This window comes from Alligator sinensis, unplaced genomic scaffold, assembly GCF_000455745.1.
Source record: "Alligator sinensis unplaced genomic scaffold, ASM45574v1 scaffold722_1, whole genome shotgun sequence".
In the NCBI taxonomy this organism is placed as follows: Eukaryota; Metazoa; Chordata; order Crocodylia; family Alligatoridae; genus Alligator; species Alligator sinensis.
The window spans coordinates 1,478,768-1,506,494 of NW_005842345.1; the positions used below are offsets into that span (position 1 = coordinate 1,478,768).

The 27,727-nt window shown below is 45.5% G+C and overlaps 1 protein-coding gene across 3 annotated transcripts in view; it reads right to left on the reverse strand.

Moving 5' to 3' along the window:
* Window positions 1-27,727, reverse strand: part of LOXL2 (lysyl oxidase like 2) — a 50,265-nt gene that overhangs the window by 4,199 nt on the left and 18,339 nt on the right. For 2 of the 3 annotated variants that reach the window (XR_003095304.1, XM_006028919.3), the window contains exons 4-9: window positions 26,309-26,492; window positions 19,854-20,005; window positions 15,995-16,162; window positions 9,628-9,793; window positions 8,863-9,106; window positions 2,510-2,625 (exon numbers count right to left, since the gene is read on the reverse strand). Coding sequence is in view for 2 of the 3 variants with exons in the window: in XM_006028919.3 (XP_006028981.2) it covers window positions 2,510-2,625; window positions 8,863-9,106; window positions 9,628-9,793; window positions 15,995-16,162; window positions 19,854-20,005; window positions 26,309-26,492 (1,030 nt within the window). In the remaining variant the exon portion in view is untranslated. Of the gene's footprint in view, window positions 1-2,509; window positions 2,626-8,862; window positions 9,107-9,627; window positions 9,794-15,994; window positions 16,163-19,853; window positions 20,006-20,759; window positions 21,510-26,308; window positions 26,493-27,727 lie in introns of those variants that run through there. The other variant, XM_025210337.1, reaches the window with a different exon arrangement.

A 27,727-nucleotide genomic window follows, 5' to 3' on the forward strand; every position in this document is an offset into this window, starting at 1 on the left:
AGATTACTTGAGTTTGCTCTGATGGGTGCTAATTAACACGCATCTGAGCAGGCATCACACGTGTACAGATGCCCAAAGAATCTACCTTACAGCATAGACTAGAAGAGGTTGGCTTGCCTAGCATAGCAAGGCTATAAACACTTCAGGGGGTAAAAAACGAAGGAAGGAGAAGACAGGAAGACGGTAAAGGACAACACTGATACAAGAACAAAGGGGTATAAACCAGCCATGAAAAAAAATTGAGCCAGAAATTAGAAGGAAGCTTCTAACTGGCAGAACAAGGAGGTTCCATATAACCTGCCAATAGGTTACTTTGCCCTCACTAATCCTGGCAAGCAGCAAGATTAAACTCGTGGAGCTCATGAACTTGGGGACTGTGGCGTCGACACCTACACAGTCAAATGGGTCGCTAACTGGCTGGAGGGCCGCACCCAGAGAGTGGTGGTGGATGGGTCATTTTCGACCTGGAGGGATGTGAGCAGTGGGGTCCCCCAGGGCTCGGTCCTCAGACCCGCGCTGTTCAACATCTTCATCAGTGATTTGGACGAGGAGGTAAAAAGCACCCTGTTCAAATTTGCTGACGACACTAAGATGTGGGAGGATGTGGGCACGCTATAAGGGAGGAATAGGTTGCAATCAGACCTAGACAGGTTACAGGGGTGGGCAGATGAGAACAGGATGGGTTTCAACACTGAAAAGTGAAAGGTGCTGCACCTGGGGAGGAAGAACCAGCAGCACACCTACAGGCTGGGGAACTCCCTTCCCATCAGCACAGAGGCAGAAAAGGATCTTGGAGTCATTATTGACGCCAAAATGAACATGGGCCGACAGTGTGGGGACGCGGTCAGGAAGGCCAACCGTACCTTGTCATGCATCCACAGATGCATCACGAGCAGGTCCAAAGAAGTGATCCTCCTGCTCTATGCGACACTGGTCAGGCCGCAGTCAGAGTACTGCGTCCAGTTCTAGGCACCGCACTTCAGGAGGGATGTGGACAACTTGGAGCGGGTCCAGAGGAGGGCCACCCGCATGATCAGGGGGCAGCAGGGCAGGCCCTTTGAGGAGAGGCTGAGGGACCTGAACCTGTTCAGCCTCCACAAGAGAAGGCTGAGGGGGGATCTAGTGGCCTGTTACAAACTAGTCAGGGGGGACCAGCAGGCACTGGGGGAGTCCCTGTTCCCCTGAGCACTACCAGGAGTGACTAGAAATAACGGTCACAAGCTGGCAGAGGGTAGATTCAGACTGGACATCAGGAGGCGCTACTTCACAGTCAGGGCGGCTAGGACCTGGAACTAACTTCCAAGAGAAGTGGTGCTTGCTCCTACCAGGGGTCTTTAAGAGGAGGTTAGACAAACACCTTGCTGGGGTCGTTTGACTCCAGTACTTTTTCCTGCCATGGCAGAGGGTTGGACTTGATGATCTGCTCAGGTCCCTTCCGACCCTACCAACTATGAAACTATGAAGGGAACTGTACAATGTGGGCTCTATGTTTTCTCCCTGTAGAGATTATGGACTCAGCACACTTAACTTAAGATAGCACCTTTTGTTCTGAAGCTATGCAGCCATTTTGGGGTTGGAACTCAACCACTTCCAGTTGTCATGAGGAGGCAAGACTCTATCTTTGAAACTAGAGACTATTGGAAGGCAGACAGAGAGAACCTCCTCTCCTGGATCAAGGCTAACTTTGCAAAGATTGTCATTGGGGAGACTTGGGTCTCCTCCACTGAGCTGAAGTCAGCACAGGCCTTTTCTGGGCCATGAAGTCTGTGTGTATATGTTTTGGTGGTTGGGAACAAATGCACATAATGCACATAACCTTGTCTCCTGCCAAACATCTAAAGCTGTGTTTTGGAAACACTGCATTCACAGGAGTCAGAAATATAAGGCCAGGTAATTCAGAAGTGCTCAGCTCCAAATGCAACAATGGCCAGATTTTCAAAACCATTAATCAGCCAATAAAATGAGCTCTTGTGGGACTCCTGTCCCTGTGCCACATCACTAAGGACCTTTTGTAAGAACAGGGATACTGTTAATGTTATGCTGCTGAGACCAAGCATCCTTGGATCCCAACCACTCTGCTCTACTTAGCTTCAAGTGCAACTGCAGTTCTTGGGGGATCACTTTGCAGACTGTGGAGAGCCCCTAGAGCAGTGATTCTCAGTTCAGGTGCCAGGGCACCCTGGGGTGCCTTGAAATCCTTTCAATGGTACTACAGGGTGCCATGCAATGTTTGCACTGTTAGGTGTGCAAACATGATTCCCATGATAAACCTAAAGATTTCAACGAAGAATCCAGAGTGTTAAAAACATTCTTCCCTTTTGTGATCTTTCCGAGTTCTTTGCAACAGAAGAAGTGCTCTTTTATTTTCCTATAGTCCAAAAACAAGTGAAAACTAACAGCTGGAATTTTCCTAGGGGTGCCTCAAATCTAAGAAGTTTGAGAACCACTGCCATATACTAGCAATAATACTAGCAATGAACTCAGCACAAGGTGTCTATACTGACAATACCTGCTTCGCATTCACTGTCTTCCAAACAGAAACTGGCTTTGTGTCCTTCAGCTATCTTGGTCCCATTGAGGTTCAGCAGATCATAGTGTGTGAAGACTTCCATACTGTGATAATGCCTGTAAGAGAGAAGGAAACAACAGTCTTGAAATAAGGCTCAGTTATCCTGCAAGAGCAGGACAAGAACACCTTCTACCCCAATGACGCTGGGACCTTGGCACCTGGGGTTCTGGGCATTCCTCCTGTCCCCAGCAGAGTTGTTGCATTTTGCATGAAGTAGTCATTGGGTAAAATACATAGAGTAAAATGCGCAGTCACTCTGGTCCTTAGAAAATGGATTTGAAAGAGAGAGATGCATAGAAGTGTCAAAGGGACTGGTTGTGCCATGGCTACTGCAGAAATCCTGTGCAGCCTAGTGCTCTTGACCAGAAAAACCGGTGCACCAGAGCCCATTTCCTAACCAGCACCGAGGGGAGCAGAGACCTCCCCATGCAGCACTGCCAGTTGTCCAAGAGTGGTGTAAGTAGAACCCAGTGGCCCATACCCTCCAGCCAGATGAATCCCTCAGCAATAGAAGGGACAAGTACACGCTTCTAATTCAAGCTTCAAACCCAGCCAGCTGGAGCCAGGAGCCCATCCTGTTAGCTGGAGCTTGCAAGAACCCAGTGTGCAGAGCTCTTAGCTCTCCGCCGAGAGGAAGTTTTACCAGCACTTACAAGCACTTTACCATGTATAGTTTAAGCTGCTGCAGCAAGACTTTAGCTCTTTGGAGACCAGGTCACCTGTTTTGGCTTAAAGCTAGATCCAGAGGCTGAAAGTTAGTTATCTTTCAATGCCCGATTTGGGCACAGGCTAGTTCCCTGCCCCAAGTAACTCTGAATCAGAACCACATTTCCTAACAGCAAGGGGAAAAGAGAAATCCATAGCCATTGGCAGACAAATCATAATTTCTGGTGACCGTGCCATTGCTCCCTAGGCCAAGAAACATCAATTATCTCCTGCTTCCACTGGCTCTCTAGCAACAATCTCTGAATAGAGCAGAATGTACCCAGCTACCAATCCAGCTTGTGGGATTTTTCTGTATAAAGAAAAAATAATGTATTATGAACCCACTGAAAGGAAATTAACAACAGATGAGGTAAATTTATCTCTCAGCATGTTTTCCCCTGCCCTAAACAACCCAACAGCTGGGTTCACATACACAACAGTTTCATAATGTTAACAGGGTACTGATAGAGTCAGCCTGACTCTATCTGCCCTTCTAGCAAAAGCGCTCCAGCTCTGTGCAACACAGCTGAGTTGGGATCATTCCCCTTTGCAATGTGGGCTGTGCATGTGCACGTCTGATACCAGGGTTGCACAACTGATGCCAAGCAAAGACCATGGCACAAGTTGGGGAACGTTGCTCCCAGGAAGAACTCTCTGCATCCAGTCAGTGATTCAACAAAAGTGCCTTGGTAAAGTTAAGCCCAGGCTGACATCCAGCTAAAGTCAGTGGGGTAGATTCAAGTGGTTTGCTGAATAAAGATGGACTTAAGCACATGCCTGAAAGTTAAACAAGTGCTTTACTCAGTCAGGGTCCAGATTCTGACTCATGTTATCCTGATGTAACAGAGACCAGAATATGTCCTTTTGCCCACCAAACTAGTGATAAAGCCAATTTCTGCAATATTGTTCTTGGGAGCCAGGACAGCCACAGCCTCAGATACCGTGGTTATGGACATTCAGACAGAACAAACCCTGCATCTTCCAATCAGATCCCCGCAAGTGGATCCATACAAACCTCGTCTTTTCCTGCCCAAGTGCAGGGGGGCTGGATCTGTTGATCTGTAAGGTCTCTCCCAGCCCCTAACAGCTATGAAATTATAAAACTATGATTTCTGCAACCCTGTACCTGGGTATACATGTCAGCCACTACAGGCTGGATTGCAAGACTGGGGAAACTGAGCAGACAGAGGTAATTCAAGAAGTACACTGCTGATGAGTTCTAAGAGTAGAATTCCCTTTCTCTTCCAGCTGCAAAAATCATCACAGCTTAACAATGAATGGCACAATTTTCCTACAGACAGTGTAGGTTGAAGCACCCATCCATGCATGTTTTATTTAACCACAATTTGCTCACAGAAGTAACAAAACACCTTTTTTTTTTTTTTTTTTTTTTTTACTATGGGGAAACAACATTTTTCTTTACTCTTGGTTCCCTCCCTTCTTTCCCCTTCCACTACCCCCAGAAAGTCACCATAGCTAAACTGCTGGCAGAAGTTCTCAAGTTCCCCTTCACTTTGCCATTAAGTGCCTTTTTCCCATTTTTGTCCTGCTTCTGTGTCATAAACCTGTTGGACAGAAGCTCACAGAGACAGTAAAAAAAGGAGTCATTCTCTGGTGGCTGAGCTATTGACTTTGAAGTAGTCTACTTTGGCTGCCTCTGATTTAAAAAAAAAATTAAACCTTAAGTCTGACTCAGTTCCTAAAATATGTCTGCATCATTCAACTAGGCGTTTATATTATAGTGTTTACAGACTGGAAAAACTGAACAGGAATTGAGTTCATAATCCTCTATATAAACAGAATCTGGTTTAAAACACGCAGACTGCCAGTAGCCTCTTCCTGATCTTCTCCTTGCCTCACCTTGCTTCACTTAACACGTCTCCCCAATGTTGCAGAGCCTTGCTCCTTTCAAGCAGGCTAAGACATGACTTGCATTCCATTGTGCTGTGATATTATGCTGCTTCTGTGAATAACTCTGATCCCTCTACAGCAGAAGTGGGCAAAATCTGGCCCGTGGGCCAAATCCAGCCCTCAGAGGGATTTTGTCTGGCCTGCAGTGAGCCCTTCAGTCCTGCTTGGCCCAGCTGCTGACTTTTTTCTGGCTGCCTCCGCCACCGGGCCCAGCCCCATGGAGAGGGGCTGGGACCCTTGCACGAGCACCTGCATGAGCAGAGCCCAAGCCCCAGGATGAGAGCGCAGGCCCAGCCCTGATCCGCCCCACTTCGGGGGATTGGGGTCCCTGAAGTGCCCGCTTTGGACCCGCCTGCCCTGGCCATGATGAGCAGCGGTGGCAGCCAGGCAGGAGCAGCTGGGTGCTGGGAAAAAGTGGGACCTGGTGGCAGGCATGGCTCTGTCCCTCTCACTGCTGCCAGGCCCTTCTTGCTGTGGCCACCCAGAGCTCTCCTCCCTGCCACCACTGGCACCAACACTGGCTCCAGGCTGAGCTGGGCCCCTGCGCCCAGAAAGGCAGGAGTGGGGAGGAGAACCGCAGTGCAGGCTCTGGGTGGCAAGAAAGGCCCAGCAGTAGCAAGGGGGTGGGAACTGCACCTGCCACCAGGTCCTGATTATTCCCAGTGCCCAGTAGCAGCTTCTGCCCGGCCACAAATGCTACTCATTGTGGCCAGGGTGGGTGGGTCAGGAGTGGGTACTGTAGGGATTCTGATACACAGGGCTGGAACTATGCACTCAGCCTGGGGCTGGGCAGAAGCTGCTGCTGGACACCGGGGAAAAAGTGGGACCTGGTTGTGGGCACAGCTGCCCCGTTCACCACTGCTAGGGCCTTCTCACTGTGGCCACCCAGAGACTGTGCCATAGCAGTTACCCTGTGGCTCCTCCCCACCACCCTGCTGGGCATGGGGTGGCCTGGAGGCAACGCTGGTGTCGTTGGCCTCAGCTGGACTGCCTCTGCTGAAGCTGCTACCCACCTGCACCCACATCAGTTCCCTGCCCACCCGTGGCCCCATCTCACATAGTGAAGTTTGGTGAGCAGTTGCATGGGGGGGGGGGCCAGAGGTACTGACCTGGCCCACAACAGCTCCCCGAAACGCCCTATGTGGCCCACGGGCCCAAATAATTGCCCACCCTTGCTCTAGTGTAGCCCATTGTTGAAAAACCTGTCTGCTGAAGAGCAAGCAGCCAGAGAACAATCTCATTAGAAGGTGCTGTAGGGTCAAACCCTCCTGCATTGTTCTGCGGATCCTCAATAAATCCCTGCTAATTACAGATGTCTTCTGTCTGCCAAGTTAGGACAAATATGATTTGGGAGTTTTCTTTTCTCAAAAGCAGCCCCTCCAAGCCTTTCCAGTCCTAGCTGGTTTTCCTTTTCCATTTACCATGCATCATCTCCTGTTCATTTTCACCCTGTGGTGTCAGTATTGCCCACTCTGATCCAGTGGCAGGCAATAGTATGTGAAGCTGTTCCTTTGCCAGTCCGCACTGTGCTTATCCTGGACTTTTATGAAACAAACCAGAGCCTGGTGTGGTTGGAGTAATTAAATGGGAGGCACCTTTTGAGTCTCGGAGGAAGGAGATATGGGAAGAATGGGATCTTGCTGGTCAGAGATGGAGGGGATCTATGGAAGCAGAGTTTGACACCTGCCTCCTAACTTCAGATCAGCAGAGGACTCCAGTTTTGAAGGTAATGGTGCCATTAAGGTTTCCAACATGCTTTGGTTGGACCGTCAGCTAATGACAGACTGTGCCAAGTGATCCCATTTTGTGGATTCCTTGTTGCATGCTTAAGACATCTCTTTCTAGCAATGGCCATTTAAGTCACCCTTGATCCTGCCAGAGTGTCTGACAGAGTTGTTTACCTTTATTTTCAACTGAGAAATAACTGCAGAATCTCAGATATCTCTGGGTTATATGTGTGTCCATGCTAATTTGATAACTGGAACCACAGGCACCTCTTGTAACTAATCCTAATCCATACTATGGATGCAACTTTGCGAGTGTTCAGAACCACTGTGTATGAGATCTCTGGCTCCCATTGACATCAGTGGGTTCTGGTAGTACTCAGCATCCTCAAACAGCCAGGCTACAGATGCTTCTTCCTCTCCCCTCCTACTTCCTTTCCACAGAGACATTTAATGGCCAGAACATGCGACAGATCCACTCATTTGTACCAACTGAAGGCTTAGTGCAAATTTTTTTTTTTTAACAGCACGGGTGATGTGTGTCCCTCTTAAAATTTCAACTCAGCTCCTTTCACTATAACTGGCAATGCAATGGAAAAAAACACCTGACCTTACTGTATTTCATTAGGGCTGATTTTGTACTGAGTAGCTTTGTGTGTATAGCTAAATTACAGAAAGTAGTGTAGATATGTATATCTGTATGCTGTGCAAACAGTATCCTAGCTACATACATAATATGTATATGCAGATAATATTTCTCTCAGTATATTCAAGCACGTAAACACCCCTGACTCTTGCTGTGCATCTGGATCTCGGTCATATACAGATTCATTTTGCGCAATATTCATCTCTACAATGTTAGCATTATAGCTGTATAACCACACAGGGACTTTTCACCCAATATTCTTCCCAAAAAGCAGCCTACTATCACCCCCCTGGTTTATGACCAAACTCTGATATTCTGAACACTATATATATATATTTTTTTTTTTAACTGCCTTTGGAAACACGCTTCCTTTTTCTAAACAGAGAAGGGCCAAAATGGCCCACAACCAGCTGAGCCCAGAAAGGCTCTGTGTGCAAAAGCATACTGGAAAGTAGGTTTCCATGGAGGATATTTGCTGACGGGATCGAAAGACAGCTTTCAGACGATTCCAAGTAATGATCCAAGAAGACAGGAGCTTGCAGAGCAAGAGGCTCTTTGTGAAATTATTTTATAAACTGCCTTCTGAGGCAGTTGTCTTTTATAAGGAATGCAGAGGTGCCTTTCCTTACCTGCGTAGGGCTGCTGAATAGCCCACTGAAAAGGGCTGCGAGGATCATAGCATTCAACTGTTGTTAAATATCCTCTTTGCATTATCTACTCACATCTGATCTGCATTTCAAATCAGTCATTTCAACCTACAGCACACTGTTTGTGTTCTGATGCTCTGTGCATGTTGTAGAGGGTGGTATGACAAACCCTTTTGTATTGTCCAGGAGGAATCCAGAGACTTTACCTGGAAGCACCTCTGGGTCTGCAACATCTGGTGTTCTTCAGTTTTGCAATTTCTTGACAAAGTGAATCACAATAGGATTCTAACACTGCCTGGCAACATCAGTGGTTTTCTATTGGAATAAACCTGCTACGTGTGTATGTACACTGCTCCAGGCCTGTATTTTTCAAGTGGGCTGTTCCCAGCTCTGTCCCAGGACATTCTGAGTGGCTGGGGTATGCAACATAAATGACACCCACTCAGAGAGGCTTCTGAGTACCAGTTGTGCCAGATGGCTTTGATATGTGGGTACATGTCCATGCAGAACAGACCCAAAACCCATAGCATTTGCTGCACTGCCAGCAGGGACAGCAGAGCAGGTTATGCTCTTTGTGCCTGCTGCAATACCTTCACAGAACCCAAGGAGCTGAAGAGTGTTAGCACAAGAGGCGAAAAGGGGAGCAACCTGTGTACTCACCTGTGACAGTCATGCCAGATCCAGGCGTGGCGGCCATTCTTTGGGCGGAAGTCAGACTGCCCATTGTTGTGGATCTGGGAAGAGAACCGCAGGAGCCTCCGGTAGCCTGAGGTAATGGATGTGTTGGCAGCAGAAGAAGCCAGGCAGTTCTCCTCCAGCGCACACTGCAGCATGAACATCGGCCGGTCCTCCAGGTAAGAGGTTTGCTCCACCAGCTCGGCGTTGAGCACCAGGTCAGGGGCAGCTGAGGGCAGGGAGAGGAAAACGTGACACCAACTTCTTAAGAGATGTCTACACCAAAGTGATGACCTGCCATGCACTAGTCACATCTCAGCTGCAGACACTGGCTTTGCACCCTAGCCAGAACAGGTATTAGCCACAAGTCAGTGCACCAGCTTAACCCTCTGTAGGAAGTCATGCACAAGCCAGCCAGCTCAGGCAAAGAAAGCTAAGGGAAGTAAACCAGTTTTGAAGAAGAGAAGCAGGGCACACTGAGGGTCATGGGAAAAAGGAGGAGGTGATCAAGGAAAGAGCTGCAGCAGATGGAGAGTTTGAGGAAAGGACAGGGGAGAATTCCAAATATAGAGCCCTCCAAGCAGTTATATACCCTGTTCTCTACCCCCCGCATCATGGACATTTTAGTGCTGCATTTCTCATGCAGTCCCTGCCCCCCACTTCCTCTCCTGCATCCCATAACAGGGATGGCTCCAGTATTGGCCTTGGTTGTCTATGCATCTCGAATAAGAGAAAATAAAAGGAACTCACTTTCTGAGCAGGAAACTCCTGCAGCAAAGCGGCCACCACCCCTGGGACATGAAACTCTGGTGCCATCATGCCGACAGTGACCCAGGGACATCTCCGTGCCTGAACACTTCACGCCACTCATAATGACATCATCAGCACTGATGTCTCCATGCCAGTACCAAGTTTCCTAGGGAAAGGGACAGAAACAGGTTATTGGATACACTTCTCAGCCTTTTGAAGGCTCAGATCAAGTGGCTCAGATCTATCAAGGGGCACATGCCATCAGCAGGACAGATCTGGATGGTGTTAAAGCCTGCATCCTGCATTTCTGAATTCCAGATGCAGAAAGTATATGAGAAAGACAGCAAAAAAGGAGACAGCATCAAGTTTTAGGTTAAAAGGATGTGCATTTGCATTTGGAACAGGCAACAAAGCCCTCTTCCGCTGCAGGGAGAAGTGGTGCTCCCCACACAGAAGCCTATTTAGTGAAGCAGCACAACTCTGAAAGAGCTCTCATAAGTCTCCAGGTCAGTCTCCTCTGTTTTGGAGCATATAGGATCATAGAAAATGAGGGTTGGAAGGGACCTCAGGAGATCATCTAGTCCAACCCCTTGCTCAAAGCAGGACCATACCCACCTATATCATCCCACACAAGGCTTTATCTACTTAAGCCTTAAAAACCTCTAAGGATAGAGATTCCACCACCTCTCTGGGTGACCTGTTCCAGTGTTTTACTGCCCTCCTAGGGAGGATGATTTTCCTAATACCAACTTAAACCTCCCTTGCTGCAACTTGAGACCATTGTTCCTTGTTCTGTCATGTGTCACCACTGAGAACAGTGCAGCTCCATCCTCTTTGGAACCAGCCTTCAGGTAGTTGAAAGCTGCTGTTAAATCCCCTCAATCTTCTCTTCTCCAGCCCAGCTTCCTCAGCCTCTCCTCACAAGTCATGTCCCCTAGCCCCCAAACTATTTTTGCTGCTCTCCGCTGGACTCTCTCCAATTTGTCTGCATTCTTTTTGTAATGGGAGGTCAAAAACTGGACACAGGACTCCAGATATGGCCTCACCAGCGCTGAACAGAGGGGAAATCACTTCCCTCAATCTGCTGGCAATGTTCCTACTAATATCTATTTGCTTATTTCACAAAGCCAAGTTTTCTTTAGAAGGCATCTCTAACATGCTCTGTTCTAGAGAAGACGGAGGGTTTTGATCTTAATTCAACATTTTCAAAAACAGTTGGTGATTTTTGGTGTCCAACTGCAAACCTTTAAAGGGGCCTAATTTTCATATAGTGCTGAGCACCTTCCTGAAAATCAGTCTCTGTTAAGAGATCTCAACATGGGCACCGAAAGCACCAGTCCCTTCAGAAAATCTTTGTCCTACACTTTATGGACACAGCATGTCCTTGGAGCCATGTCTGTAACCCAATGATTCTTGCTCCATGCAAAGATCTGGCTTCTGTGCCAGTCTTGGTCATGAACCACATGTATTTTTAGATTTCCTAGAGCAGGGGTGGGCAATTATTTTGGGCAGAGGGCCACTTACTGAGTTTTGGCAAGCCATCAAGGGTTTTGTAAATTAATTTTCTAAATTTTTTAGGGGCCCCATGGGCCAGATAGAAAGGCCTGGCGAGCCACATCCGGCCCCCGGGCCGAATTTTGCCCACCCCTGTCTAGAGCAAGGCTAAGATTTGCCCGAGGTGATTTAATTAAAGTATGAAAAGTTAACATGCCTTGGTTCTAAATTCACCAGCTCACCAGGCTTTGGCAGCCAGCTTGGAAACACAGGAGCAGCTCAGTAAATGGTGAGCTACGCAGTTCATCAGCTTTTCCATACACAACATTTATCAGGAGCTGCTACTAATGAGCTGATTGTGAATTCCTTAGCCCTTAATGGCACCATGCCCCCCTGAGCATCTGAGCAGCCACTGTTATACTCTACTATGCTATACTGTGTGCTATGCACTGGCAGCAGACAACAAAGACATACAATAGCTACTCTAGGTGGACTGAAAGCAACACTTGTGCCCAGTTACCAGAGGGCAAACTTAAAGAAACACAGTGATTTTCTTTTCCTAAAAAAAATAAGGAACTAGGGGGGAAAAAAGCTAACTTAACAATATCCAAACATCCAGATACCACAGTTTAATCTGTCAGTTTATTAACACAAGAATGCCTGTATCAGGTTTGCTGCAGCTTTGCAGAAATTGAGATCTTCATTAATAAGACATCAGTGAGATGCTTTGACTAGTCTGCAACCCACTGGTTTATGCTGCTGAGATTTTGTACTGTACTAAGTCAAAGGAATGCTACAGCAATCTCTGTGCAGTTTACATAGTTGCCAACATAAAGCATAGTCAGAGGCTTATACCCCCAGGTCCCATCCCACTCCATCACACTTTAATCACTGCACTTCATACTAGGCAAATTGTAGCAATCTGTGTGCATGACCTGAAACTGTTGCCAGAAGGTACTTTATCAGATGGAGCCTCCTGCTTGCAGTGAAAGTACTGAAGCCCCTGAGCTATCTCAGACATCTCGAATAATACTTAGTTAGCACTTCACATCTTCAAGGCACCATACAGACTACTTAACCTATACAACATCCCTGTTGTTTGTGCCATACAGGTAGTGATAGTGAGGAAAAGAATGATAAATAACTTTTCAAGGGCCACACAATAAATCAGTAGCAGAAGAAAGAACATAATTCAGGGGATCTGACTACACACAAGATCACAGTGTCCTCCCCAACCCCGCTACATATGAGAGAAGACCCTTAGGGCTAGGGACAGACATTATACATAAACCAGTTTCAGTGATCAGAAACTGGTTTAAACCTGTAACAGAACAGATGTTCAGTGCACATAAACCAGTTTGAAAATGACTGAAACTGGTTTGAGATAAGTCTGATACTACATTCAACCAGGTTTAACTGATTTGGCTCAAACCGGTTTATGCAATGTCTGTCCCAGACCCCTTGCTGGTTTAAGATAAACCAGACTCCCCCAGCATGCTTTCTGGGCTGGGCGGGGCTCTCTCCTCCACAGCAGGGCTGGCCCCTCCCCCTCTGCTCCCTGGCTGGAGCTTTGGCAGAGACTGCAGGCATTTGCCTGGCTTCTCCCTGCTAAGTAGGGATTATTCCCCCTGCCCGTCTGCTTTACACAGACACCTCTCAGCTTTAGCTAGCAGACCACATGCTGACTACAGTCCTTGCTATGGGAGATGACAGAGGCAGGCAGGCTTTTTGGACCAACCTGCAAAGATTGAATCAATTCAGGCTCAGGCTTTTTGAATGTCTGTCCCTAGCCCAGCAGTCTTGCCTCCCAATCTCTCTTGGTAAACATGAAAGCTGAAGTTCATCTCTGCTCCAATTTGGTTTGCAACTCTGCCTTGCTGTCATCCAACTCAAATTCCCATCTCCACCCAGCTCTCCCTGTCCAGTTTATGAATTCATCCTCAGTCTGTTTCCAGTCAGATAAGCTGCCACAATGGGTTAGATGGCAAGCAACTAATCCCATCTCCTTTGCGACATCTGTGCAGCATGGAGGACAACAGGAAGCTCCAAAGTGAGATCAAAACACTGGTGCATGACTAATGGCCTGCACCAGCCCAGCAAACTACAAAGAGCATTCAGGAGCCAAACCCATCCCCACAGCAACGCCCTCTCCAAATATCATTTGGGGGCCAAATCCTGAAGTCTCCGATGTCTCAGGGGCTTTGCATGGTTCAAAGGCATAGCTTGCAAGATCCTTGTCAGAAAGGTCATGCACTCTCTGGACTTTGTGAAGTGCTGACTGCTGAAACCAAGAAGGGACTTCTCTTACTGCGCGTGAAGCAGAAGCCTGGGATCCAGATTTTTCATCTGAGAGTTTCAAAGCCATGGAAATGCATGAATGATGTGTTAAAATTCCTGTCCTACTCTGAAAGCTCTCAGGATATGCACTTCTGCCACTGCAGAACATAACCTTTCTGTGCTTCAGTTTCCCTCTCTATATAGGGACAGAAATTCTCTCCCTCCCTGACAGGAGTGCCAGGAGGCTCAACTGTTTAAGGGGACAAATGATCTAACAATTAAGGCACTCATCTGGGATTCAAGGGTCAATTCCTAGCTCTGCCACGATCTCACTGCTACACCTGGGGCAAGTCATGTAGCTTCCCTGTGCCATAGCACTTATCTCATTGCTCTTTTCATATTTCAATAGGTCTTTTCTACTTGAATTGCAAGCTATGAAGGGCAGAACTGTCTCTTACTATGTGTTCATACCATGCCTAGCCCTAATCTTGCTACTGTATTTCTATTTGAGAAATTCCTGGAGATGTTTGGATGAAGAGAATTTCATCTCCTTGGTGAGAAATCACCTTATTCTGCTCTCCTCTGAGGAAGCATCAAAGCTGAGAGTTCCTTTCAGAAGAGGAGGACATCCTGTACCAATGCTCCTGTTGCAACACCTTTGTTAGCAATCCCTTTTTTGCACACATATGTGCACAAAGGGCTGTTCCTCTTCCACACGTGTTGCTTTATGTTCTTGTATAAGATATAGCCTGGAACCATATAAGGACTTTTTATGTTCTCAATACCAGCAGCCCGTGCAGAAGGAAAATGCCTTTTTTCAAGCCAGGCTATCAGTGCTCTGTCAACTGGGAAGAATGCCATTAGATGCACACAGCTGCCCTGGGTTTTCACACTCCGACTTGGCAGCCGCACAAGAAAATAAATGGAAAACCAGCGAAGTGGTTAGTGTAAGTAGATTGCTGCACTAGCTGTGAATGCAAAGTCTTGTATGCAGAGACTGCAGCAAAAACTAGAACCTGCACCCTCCCCAACCTGGAGAATTAGGCCCCTCTGAATGGTGCTGGAGACATGAAGGTGGGTGACCACCACTACCATCAGGGCGGGTTTGGTCTCCCACTTAGAGGACAGACATTCAGTCTCTGTAGGTCTTCCAGGGACCCGTACACAACACTACTGCCCCTGCAACTGCTGAACACTTAAGTTGTTTGCAATATGCCCCATCAATATGGCTTAATATTTAAATCTTCTCCCTCAGTATCCCAAACCCAGTAATTTATTACAAAGGAAGCAATAATTTATCTACAAAAAAGAAGCATTCCCTGGACCCAAATGTGGAAGAGGAAACCACCAGCTTTGCTTATAGTCTCTTTTCACTATCTGATGAACTTCCCTAGTTGCCTTCAGGATGCTTGGCTCACCTGATAAACCTTACCCTTTACCTCCCTGATGCCCCCAAATCATTTCAGTTCCATATACTGCTCTTCACACTATGTCCAAAGCTACTCTGCAGTGTTTCAGCATGCTTTTAAAGGGCTAATGCATTCATATGAGGAGGTGCCTATTTTTTTTTAATGGCAATAAAAAATGTTCATCTAGACAGTCTGTGCATTGGTTTAACGGTTGCAAGGGTCCCTTGGGATTAAAGTCACGACAAACATTACATTGGTTTAACGGTTGCGAGGGTCCCTTGGGATTAAAGTCACGACAAACACTGCACCAAAAGTTCAGCAAAAACCAGCAGAAAGGTGTTAGAAATTGGTGCCCTGAAAAGACAAAGGTGTTTCCAGATGTCTTATTTTTCTTGACAGTCCTGCTATTTCTGTCCCTAGCCCAAGGGTCACATCCCTAGCATGTGCCTATCAACCCTGCTATACTTCATACTGCCCTGTGTTAGAGAAAATCTTTCTGAGCTCACCATGAGATAAAGACTCTGAGCCATGCATTTCTACAGAGGAATTCCTGGTGATCTGTGAGTTTGACTTGGAAGATGACAAAAAGTCACGAACCTACTTTGAGCTGATGCTGGTTATGCTCCGTAGGTATAACAGTCATGATGTAGGCCAATGATTTCATGGAGGACTTTAAAAAAAACCCACACTCCTTAGCTTGCTCACTGAATCCTCTGCATTTTGGTAGCACTGCTGCAAAGCTAGTCCTGTCTCCCTGGCTGATGCACGTGGGGAAGATGAATGGGGCCAAGTCCCTGGGTCCTAAGGGACTTGGAAGGTACCGGGGAAGGGGGTGTGGAGCCTCTCTATGCGTGGAAATAAAATGGTTACCATCTGATTACCAGCTAGGGGCTCCTATGAAGAAAAATGTATTTTACAGTGGGGATCTAGGAGATGCCTGTCCATGATATTTACACCACCATCACTGCTGGCTTTCTGAGCAGGAAGGCCAAGCACAGAGCAAGCCACAGTGACTGAATCATCACGTTCCTCAGAGACTGACCCTCTAAGCAAGGGCTGAGGTACACCTGAGAAGCTCACCCAGATCCTGCCCAGGCTATGCAGATAAGCATGGCATAAGGGCAAAGCTACCATCATTTGCCTGAGCTCAGGCCAACCCGCAGGTGCACGAGGAGAGGGTGACATACCTGAAAGGCATGGCTAGCAAAGCCAAGGCCCAACTGGCGACAAACCACCATGGCTTCCACGGTGCTCCATTTCTCACTGCAGACTGTCCCCCACTTCAAGGTCCCATTGCGCTCCATGAGGACTTCTACCCGGCCCTCATATGGGTTGCGGCCACCACTCAGACGCAGCTAGAGGGAAGGAGAAGAAAAAAAAAAAAGATTTCTGTTCAGCTCTCTAAAAGCAATTGCCAGGAATTTCTCTGCTGACCTAGTTCCATGTATGAAGAGATGCCGGGCTTGCAGAAGTGGGCAGCGGATGAATTCTCCACTCACATTTGAATGTGTTATTTATAAAGCCATGTTAGAGCTGGTGGTATACAGAGCTATTTGCAACAGCTGGCATGGGAGAGTTCAAAGTCTTCAAGTTTTATCAAAGCTTGTGGTTAGGGCACCAGACTGAAGCAATCCAAGTTCAATTCTGGCTCTGCCACAGATTGTGTGATCCTGGGCCACTCAGTTAATCTCTCTGGGTTTCTGTCCTCTAACAGACTGATGATCATACTGCCCTTCTCTAATCCTCTGGCTATCTGAGGAACTGACTGGATCATTCCTGTGGTCTAATTATTCTAATGTCCTCTCTCTACTGGGATCCAATACCAGTTGTTTCACAGGCAGCCGAAAGAATCAGTGCTGCTGGCAGTAATCAAATAAAATGCCCCCAAGCAATGTTTTGCCCCAGCTCCCATAGTAAGAAGATTGGGTTATGCCCTAAAAGCAGGAGGTTTACAGGTCTTGCCTATATGTTATTGCCCCATCTAGTTAGACTGCATGGCCCTTAGGGCAGGGAATCTCTCTATGTCCTAGTGTAGCACCCAGCACAATAGGGTCTCATTCTAAGTTGAAGACTCTACACACTAGTGTACTAAGAATAAATAACAGCTCATTTGGATAAGCAGGAGCCTGAACCAACCCCTCAGGGCTGCTGGAATTATTTATCAAGTGCTGAGTGTATGACATGCAAATGGTGCTCTGCATCTTTCTTGCTTAGATCTCAGAGCCCCCTACCAAATAAAAAAATCCAGTGCCATGATCCCTATATTACACATAATAGTGGAAGAGACTGCCCAGGGTCATAACACAGGTCAAAGGCCCAACAGAGAACATAACTCAGACCTGCAAACTCTCAGCCCAGCAAGCCAACTAAATGATCAATATGAGACCTTTAAATTGTTCAATGTTCCTCAAAAGATTTGCAGGTCTTAACTTGTCTTTCAGGGACCTTTTTTCTCTTTTCCCTCCCAACAATTATCCTCTGTATCTATATTACAAGTTTGCCAGAGCATAGGTTTTCTCCCTGTTTACCAAGGCCTACCACAGCAGGGCCCCTATGTGCTACTACAACACAAAAACTGACGGGTTGCAAGCACACAGGGCTCAAATATGGCCTAGGCTATGAGCTGACTCTGAACAGGGAGGAACCGTATGCCTGCAGTGACACGAGGCACTGGACTTAGATAGCATCGAGGAGGGGCCTCACAGAAAAATAAGCAGCTGGGGAAATATTGTTCCACTGCTCAAAATGTATTTTCCTCCTTGGTCTAATACAATACAGATGTTCAAATGAAATGGTACAAGAAGAGCTGAGCCAAAATTATTCCAACATAAATCACAAGTGCCTGCTGCTCTTTCTGCCAAGAGGGTCTGGAGGTGAGTTGAAGTGCTGTGGCAGAGCACCAGCAGCTGCCACAAACTTTTGCAGAAGCCCACAAACTGCCTCCAGACAGGCCCAGCCCCACAGGTTTCTCCGCTACACCACCCTTCTCTTTTTTGTCATATAAAGAAAATAAACTACCACATATCTGATTAGTAAGTTTAACTTAAGCCGTGACCGCATTCCAAGCACAACTGCATTTTATTACTTCTAAAAAGACCTGGGATTCCCAAGATAACCTCACAGGGTAGTGTTGCTCCCCTATAGGCTTCTGCAGGGTGAGGGACTGGGACACCCCCCTTGACACACACAGTACCTTGCTTGCAAATGCAGCTAAGTTTCCCTGTGCCATTCAGCACCTGGGAATGAAAGTCCTTCCCAGATATACCCGAGTACCCTTTAAGGGACAGCTGCATTATAACCTTCATTTTACAGACAGGAAAACTAAGATCCAGAGGAGGAGTTTATGACCATATTTCCAAGTGGCCTCTGTGTTCATCACTCCCTGGGCACCCAGCTTTAAACACTGAAGGACAGATCCACAAAGGTGCCAACTCCTATCTAGGCACAGACTCCCTTTGAAATCAATGGGATCTAGGTGCCTAAATATCTTTGAGAATCATGGCCCTATTCTCTGAGCACTAGCCTTTCTCATTGATGCCAAGTGCAGTCAGGTACCAGGTGTTTAAAGCTGGGCAACCAGAAGACAGATGCACACAAAAATGTTAAGTCTCCTTTAGAGCCTGGCCTTAAATGATCTGCCCAGGTCCACACAGGAAGTCTATGTTTGAACAGAGAGCACAGCCCAAGCCAAGTGGCTAAACCACAACGGCATCTCTGCATAAAACCTCCCAGTATGCTTAAAGGGCTATCGGGTTAATTCATACATGCCACCTCAACTATGAAAGTCTCTCCAGGGAAGATGCATAGCAGTTCAATGATAAGTCTGCCCTTGGGGCATTCTCAAGAAAAGCCTCTGTTGTTCTCAAGGGGGAAAACTCCCCATAGTGCAGAGCCAATGCAAAGTCACCATACTAAACCCTACCTGAATGTCAGGGTGCGATGTAAATGGCACAAAGACCACTACAGAGCCACTGCAGAGAAGGGAATTTTACCCTTGGCCCTTTGGCACCGACATAAAAAGGCAGAACGTACATGATCAGGATCAGTCAGTCCATCAGGAGCCGCAAGCCTTGGGATTGCCTTTAGAAGGCACAGCTGTTGAATCCTGGTATTTCCTCAGAGTATTATTTTTCACTGAAAAAACATAGCCACAAGACAACTACTCTCTAGCTCCTCTGAAAGGTGTTTGATTGCAGCTACAAAACATCAGGTAGTTGTTGCACTGTTTTGTTTTCCAGGAATGTTGAACATAAACAATATCTTGAGGCCAGTAATCACACGAAGCCGTCTGAACCACACAATTCCTGGCACACAACAGAGCTTGAGCCTGTCTTTTATCATCCATCGGGCAACCCATACAATACATTTCCTCTCCTAGTCTCCAATCAAGTGTACTAGATTATTTTAGGGCAGATGCCTTGTGTAAAGGTAACCGGACATTCTTAAAAGGACAGCTACCCTCTATTCAGGCCGATTGTAGCATTAAAACCAACTCGGGGCATCACTCTTCTTCCAAAACACCACTAGACAAAATGACAGGAGAGATCCCATATTAAATTAATTTCCTTTAAACAGCTTAATGAATGTGCATGTTCCACTCATGCAGACTTCCAGGGTGAGGAAGTTAATGCTTAAGCAATGATGGTTTTATTTCTATAGTAGATTTATAAAGCCACTGCAAAGCTGAAGAGGCTGCTCTGCTTAACAGAAAAACCTATTTGGTCATCTCCCAAGTCACATTTTCAGAAGTGACCTGGGCACTTGGCTTTTATCTCCAACTGACCTTGACATTTAGGAGTCTCAGGCCTTAGGTGTCAGATTTTTAAGAGGTATTTTACGGTCAGCCCAGGACAATTTTCAACTATGTATTTTACAGTGTTTTCTCCAGTCTTCTTTTCAATGCTCAATAATGACAGAGATTCTACCACTTCCTTTGAGTTACTATTCCCACAGTCAATTAGATGTTTTAACAAGCCTTGTAAGCACCTGGAAAGAGAAGTCACTAAGCTTGCTATGCTTTTTTATCCAGAGAATTTGACTTCTCACCTGATTCTGGAAACCCATGGCTGGAATGTTGCACCTTACAGCAGCATCTTCCTCATGATTACAACGCAGCGACTCTGTATTGAACTTGCAGTCCGTGATGGATTTTTCTGACCCTGTACATGCTATTTCATTTAGGTGAATAGGACCGATCCCTTCAAGAGAAATAAATGTGTAGTCATTATTCCCCCACATTATTCCCAAGGTGAGTGCGCCTAACAGCAATAAAACATTATATTGTAAGACACAACAGCATCCAGATTCCAACACACTATTCTTGGGAGAATCTATGTCATTTCTTCTAAGGCCAACTCACAGCTTGTCTTCAGTCTTCAGAAATTATTTTCAGTAGTCTACTTTTTTTTTTCAAATGGGCCAAAAATAAAGGAAAAGCCAAGTTTCCATTGCTCTGCAATCTACAGACTTCAGCCAGAGAATTTTTTAAATTATGACCCATTTTTCTGGCAGGGTTATACAACAGGAACCTGCACTTGATCAAGCCCCGATGTTTGAAATGGCAACATGTATATCTATTTTCCAGAACAGTAGGACAAATTATGCAGGGATTTATAAAAACCCAAGCAAATAAGTAATCTCAAATACAGGTGTGCCATTGAGGAGTCCAAGAAAACTGACATTAATAAGGATCCAAGAATGGGAACATTGGTTGATACCAAAGAACTACCTTGAGAGACAGCTACAGCAGCAGTCCCCACATTGCCTCAGCACAGTAATAGATGCCTGTTGAAATAGCTCACGCCTGACTTGCAACACTGAAATGCTTGCAAGTAATCAACAGTTTGATCCAATAGGGCTGTAACTTCCACCCAGTAATGCCATATTACTATTCAACAGAAAAGTGCAGAAAAGTGCAAGCACAACACACATGGGGGCAGTTGGGATACTTGCATCGGTTAGCAGCTTCCTGGCTTTTATCAGCTCGTTCAGGCTTCATTCTTTATCCTGATTTCTGCCTGCTGGCTCCTTGCTCCCGATTTGCCAGATCCTGAATCCCCCTCAACCCCTTTGCTCTAAACACTTTATTTCGTTCTAGACTCGTGACGTGGCATGTTTTGCAGATGGATAATTTAACTGCACCACACTGATGACTATGTCAACCTGACATCCAGCTGCTGATTCCTGGTAAGTAGCCAGTTTTTGCAGGACAATGGAAATAGAAGGCACTGCCCAGAAATGAGTTTTCCAAAAGGATGAGAAGTCTGCCCACAGTTACAAAATGTAAAATTACCGCCCCCCTCCCACACGTACCTAGTCAGCCCTTTCCGCAAGTTAGAAGAAGCAGAAATATCAACGCGCAAACATTACAGTGTCATTTCCTTTTTGACATGTATGGCACATAGCAGCTGCTGCAGAGAGGCAGTCGAATCTATTTCTGGTTCTGTCCTTGGAAGGACAGAAAACTGTGCTGCAAACACCTAATGGCAGGCAGGTGAATGACAAGAGCAATATGTTTATTACCAATATTGACACATGCAGCTGATTTTTTAGTCCCCGATATTATGGGGCTAGAGACCCTGTGCGAGATTGAGGCCCCATTGTGCTCCCCATACACATCATAAGAAATAGTTCATGCCCCGAAGGGTTCACCTTTCATATAGACAAGGAGGAAGTAGAATCTCATCTTCTCACTGTACACCCAAGAAACGGAGGTACTGAGAATTTAAATGACTTGCCCAAGGTGACACAGGAAGTCAATGGCAGAGCCAGGGACAGAACCTGATCTTCCAAGCCTCAGACCCTCAGCCACAAAACCATCTTTGTGTAGTCCTCAACAAAGAAATATATGTATTTTCTCTTTTTAACCTCCACCTCAGAAGAAACAGCTGAGGAAGGAAGGCAGCAGATGATAGTTGGTTTAACAGTAATAGGACCCTTTTCAGTGGGTATGACCCCACCCCTTTTTTTTTTCTTTTTTTTGAAAACTCCTATTGAATCTGACTGACAGCCAGCAAGCAGAGGCTGGAGAACTAGGGGCCCAGATGTGCACAGCTGTTTGTTAGCTACAGTCTAAACAATCAGCCTGAAGAATGTGCCACATGGTCAGACTTCTGCAGATTCAAGAGAGGGCAAAGTACACAGGGGCTCCACAGTCCAGTTCTGAAGAACATTTTTATTCACTGCTTCCTTCCTTAATTCATAGGGATAGAAAGGAGCAATCACATCACCCAGACCATACCTGATGGACCTGATGTTTCTCTTCCTTGATATTTGGACCTTCCTTGATACTTGGACCTTGATATTGCCCTCAGACTAAGCTAGGCATAAGATTTATTTAGAGGACATTAACACTGAAAACCAAGAGGGAATCTGCTTTTCACAGAACATTATCCTAAAATCAGAGGTTTGGAAGGGACCTCAAGGACCACTTAGTCCAATTCCCTGTGCAGAGGCAGGATGAACTATTCCTGTACTCACTTTTACTGCTCTGTCATACTAAAAAAAAAAAATCTTTCTTGTAATCTATATTCAGAGAACATTCAGAGAGGGCAAAATTAATGCAATTGTTCTGGCCTCTGTCAAACAGGTCAAGTAGCAACATTGTAGTTGTGATGGTCCATTAAAAAAAAAGAAGTAGTAAGATTCATTTAAAAATATCTTTTCATCAGACCAGCTCTATAGTTGGGAGAGAAGTCAGACAAGCTTTCGGGCACAAAATGCCATTCCTCAGGTTTGCGAAAGAATCAGGTACAATCTGAGCTAAATGTCAAAAGAACAAGAGCAATTGTTCTAATTAGTGTCTTCCTGATGGCACTGCTGACTTACCTCTCTCTTCCACTGCTCCCCACCTAATTCTGCCTTTTTGTCTCAATGTTTCCGAGGGCATTTGACTAACACTGTCCATGGGGTAGAGGGTACGTTTGCCAAACAGAAACATCCTTTTTGGTGCATGTCACAAGGCCTCTGAGCCAGGAGACGCATGACATTTGCTGTGTTTCGTAAGTGGAACTGTTTTTTTTCCTAAACAGAGCACTCCAGAATGGTCCTAATTATAATGGAAACTGCAAATTTCCCCTCTCCCATCTGTAATATTTTCATTGGACTGAGGCATTTTGTGTACATCAAATTATATAAGGAGAACACTGGTGTGTGCCACCCTTTCAGAGCCCCCTTCTCACAGGAAAAGCAGCATGGCTGGCATGAGCTCCAGGGCAGGCTGGACAAGGCATTTAAAAGTAACACCACTGAGACGCACTTCTGTGCCCAGGCTATACTTCTGTACTAGGAAGGTGATGGTTTGAATGAACAAACAGAAGGGCTGGATAATCCAACAGGACATTTCTCTCTCAGACTCCTACTGTTCTAGGTTCCAGAAATCATGACTCACCTATAACTCCCACTGAAGCCAACAGCCTGGTCAGCAGTCCCAGAGAAATCAAGGGGAGTTTTCTTCATTTTTAATTAAAAATTGAAGAACAACAATAGAGATCAAGGGGAATTCACACCCCATTTGGTTTTTAACTTTTCTCTCATAATAAAAATCTCACTTGTGGTCTCCATCTAGAGGGACAAAAACTGACCCAGTAATTTTGCCCTCTGCCAGATAGCTCAAATAGTGGGTAAAGATTGATTCTGCCCAGAACTGCAGGATGATGCACAAGGAATGCTGGGTGGATACAGAAAAAGGACTAAGGACCCAAAGCATCAAACCCATAAATTAATAGGAAAGAGAGCAGGGACCTGGTTCTTTGATGTACATAGCTCCGATGCATTTTGTCCTCCTCCATCAAGTCTCTTTGCTGACTCTGCCTGTCATTAAGACTGTCCTCCCAGCACTGGAATGTCACTATATTGCCCTGCTGTCTGCACTGAAATTATCTGATCAAATTAGTAGCAGTGTTGTTGCACTTTTCCTTCATTTCCTGTGAAGGGAATGACTTCAGTCCATATGCATTTGCACTATCCTGTAAACCTGACTCCCATGGGTAATCTCATTTAAATTCAGTGGAACGATTAACGTGAGCAAAAGGTACAAGACTTGGGCCCTGGTGAGCCATTCAGCATATCTTTTTAAGTTCTACAGATATATTTTCCCATAGGTTTTGTGGAATAAAGTGGGCTGAGAGCTGTTAAAGATTTGATGGACATATTAAAATACTGGCCTGGGACTCGCATGGCCTCAACTCTCTTCTCTGATGTGCAACAGGCTCCCTCTGTGACCATGGGCAAAAATCATTTAATCTGTGCTTTAATGGCTCATCTGTAAAATGACATCCTTCCTTTGTCATGCTTAATCAGACCGAGAACTCTGTAGGATAGGAGCTCTCCTATTATTATACATATGACAACTAACAGAGCTAGTACCTCAGCCTTGGTCAGGACTTCCAGATGGCATAGAACACAATTAAACATTTTAATTGCATCCTTTACAGTACATTATACAATATAATTCATGGGCTAAAACACCAAGCCCAGGAGAAGTGTGCTTGCCCATCTCTTTAAATCCATGTAAATGGATAAATATGCTGATAGTTAATTGTGAAAGGTGCAGCATAAGTACTCCAGTTGGAAGGCAAAGACAGCAGAGTTAAGGTCCATTGTGCCCTATGGGATTAAGAGAATCTTACCGCCTAAATATTCTGCAATATGAATTTGGATTCCTGTTTGAACCATAAGAGCCTTTTTCACACGCCAGTAGCAGAGATCAATTTCTATAAATGGAACTAAACAAGTTTTAATGACCCTAGAGACACATTTCAAAAGCTTGGGAACTTGATGTTCAGCATTCAAAGAAAAAGGAAAGAATGTAACTGGGAATGAGCAGCCACTGCTAAAAGTTTCCACGTTTGGGAAGCGACATGTTTTCTCTGGTCACGTGGCAGGAACAATTTTTGCAGGATAATAAAGTTCCTTTTTAAAGGCCTTAAACACTATATTGGCAGCGCTCTGATTCCTACCACAAGACTCCTTGGCAGTATGGGACCATAAGGGCACATCTAAAGGTTTTCTTATTCTGGACTACTCCATTATTTTTTACACATGTAATTAATTTTCCCTTCCCTTCACCAAACCACAATGGCCTGGAGGAGTTTCACCTATTTGTTTAGTTTTACAGCATGTGGCTTTGGTTTGGCAGATTTCAGTTAGGTTTTATGCTATGCATATAGGAGCAAAGATTTTAAAGGCAGGTTTGGGACAGAATCTCAAATCTAGAGAACTAACTGATACCTTTTACCAAAGTCTGAGATCCAAATGAGTCCCAGGCTCAGGAAATCCTAACCCAAATCTGGTCTGGATCTGTACAAATGATCCCTAGACTTATAATGAGCTGAATCAAGACTCCAGAGCTGAATTTAAGCCCATCTTTAGTACCAAACTGCAATAAGATATCCATCCTGGAATTTTTCTTAAGTTTTTTCATTATTTAACAATGAGTCAATAATTGTTGAAATGACAGTCTAAGGGAAGGGGTAAATTCAACATTCACAGATATCCTTAAACAAAGATTTTATCTCTTCCTAAATCATGTGGTCTTGTTCAATCAGAAGCTACCGGGTCAGCAGTCTCAGTTACAGAAGAATAAAGTCCTCCCCACCGCTGGGCACTACTTCGAAATATCTCCACCTACCTTACAAAGCAGATCCCACTCTCTCATCATAGTAACACCTTTTGCCCTTTAAATCTCTGAATATATGTAAGGCCATACCGTTTAGTTTGGCTCCCTGCTTACACAAAGATAGGGAAGTCCAACTTTCCCACATTTAAGACTTATTGAACTGTTGCTTCCTATGCTTGTCTTTTTAAAAGCTAGCAGATGAATGCTAAGTGTAGAAGAAGGAAACCTCTCCACCCCCAATACTATTGTAGCTGCTGTCATTTCCAGTTGTATGGATAAGGCATTAGTATCAATAACAATCCTATGCTATTAAGAAATGGATTGAATGTTTGTACAAGTATCTAAATATTTATGAACCTACAAATCCAACAAAATAACAATCCAATAATTTTAGTCTATACAATTACTTTTCTGCTATTCACAAAAAAGGTAAAAACATTTGTTTTCACTTTGATATGGCATATGTATCAGAAAACAGAATGCAAAAATATTAAAATATTTTAATAAAATAAAAGACAATTGTATCTTACCAAAATTGAAACAGTCCTACCATTCCAAAGGAAACAGTCCCAGAATTTTAGTTCTACATACAGGAAGTTTCAGCTTCTTATTCCAAATTGGAACCCAACTTTTTAAAATTGTGGAATCTCCTATGGAATGAAGAGTCCCGTTTCTATCCAGGTCTAACTACAATTCCCACCGACTTCCAGTGAACCTTGTTGCTTAGGCCTCCAAGTGAAACTGGGGACCTCAGCATCTCTCAGCATCTGATTCTAGGTCATGGGACTACCCAAGTTTGGAAAAAACTTCCCTGTTCATCTCAATGGAGAGTTCTCCAATGGCAGTCAGCATTGCTGGCCCACTGCATTCTCATCCTTCTTACCTTGCCCAAGCTTTGCACCTGTGATAGCTTCCTTGGCACTCCCAAAGCCCAGCTCTCGGCAGACCACACTGGCTGAAATCAGGTTCCAGTTATCATCACAAATAGTTCCCCATTCCCCATTTTTCAGCACTTCAACTCTTCCTTCTCCAGTATTGGCCCCACCTCTCAGCCTGACCAAGGGCTGCTGTAAGGAAGAAAAAAAACAGGTGTAATGTCACTTTTTATGAATGAGCATGGTACAGGTAGCCACCACCTTCTATTCAGTTTCTGCTTGGTAAAGACCCGAGCCTTACCAAGCTACTCATAAGCTTGGCCGTGAGCCCAAATTTTCAGAAGCAAATATCATGAGATACTCCCAAAGTGGTCCAGAAGGAGCAAGATAATTACAAGAACTAGTCACATCTGAAGATGTGGGCCATGAAGAGCCACCTTAATAAGAAGAGCTGCCTTAATGAGATAAGTGCCCCTTGCCCACTGATTTTTTCTGCATATGGAGTTCTCCCATTCCTATACATGGCTGAGAGGGAGGAATAGGGTACAAGATATGCTCAAGTCTTACTTGCTACTATTCTGCTCCATAGGTTTGGAAGCAAAGATGTGGAGAGAGCCTTCCCCTTCCCCGGGAACAAGCAGCAAGGAGGCAGGAGTGTCATGGCACACAGGAATGAGCTGGATGGCTTACAAACCAACCCTCGGGCCACAGTCCCTTTGAGGCTTGGGTGTTCAGTCTCATCCCTGCAGCCAGCTAACACGTTGCCTGCCAACAGCAGCGTGCATGTGAGCACGTTGCCCTGGTCCGGAAAAGCAGCAAAGAGCGTCTTGTGGGCAGGGCACGGGGCCTCCCTGTGGAATCCTGCCCTGCCTGCCAGGATTCCTGCGGCAGACAGGACACGAGGTACTGTTTACACTGTGCCAGCCAGGGCAGGGCTTGGTCTGTAGGTTGCAGACACAAGGAGGTCTTAGAGCAAAATGAAAAGGCACAGCCCTCCAGTATATCAGCATGATGAAGGGCCAAATTGTTAAGTGGTGCAAACTAGCATTGAAGTCCCCAGTTTGCACCAGCTTGGGATTTGACCCGATGTTCCTATTTGGATAAGAACACTAGGTCCCAAATGCCAACACGAACATCAACTTTCATAAGAGCTATAGGAAATGTGTTAAACATAAACTAGATTCCATCCTGTCGTCCAAGTACGTCCTGTACAGACCTTCCCGTATGATTAAAGAAACCCTCCCTATTGAAAAAGTACAGATTGTGTAACTATTAGAAGCAGAATAAATACCGCTTTTTAGGAGTAGCAAGATAACAGACAATTCCAGAACACTGATCCCAGCTGATCAGCTGATCAGGTCTTTAAACTTTGTCATTTTAATCGACATCTTCTTTTAATCCGCAAGAGCCCTGAATCTCTCCCTGAA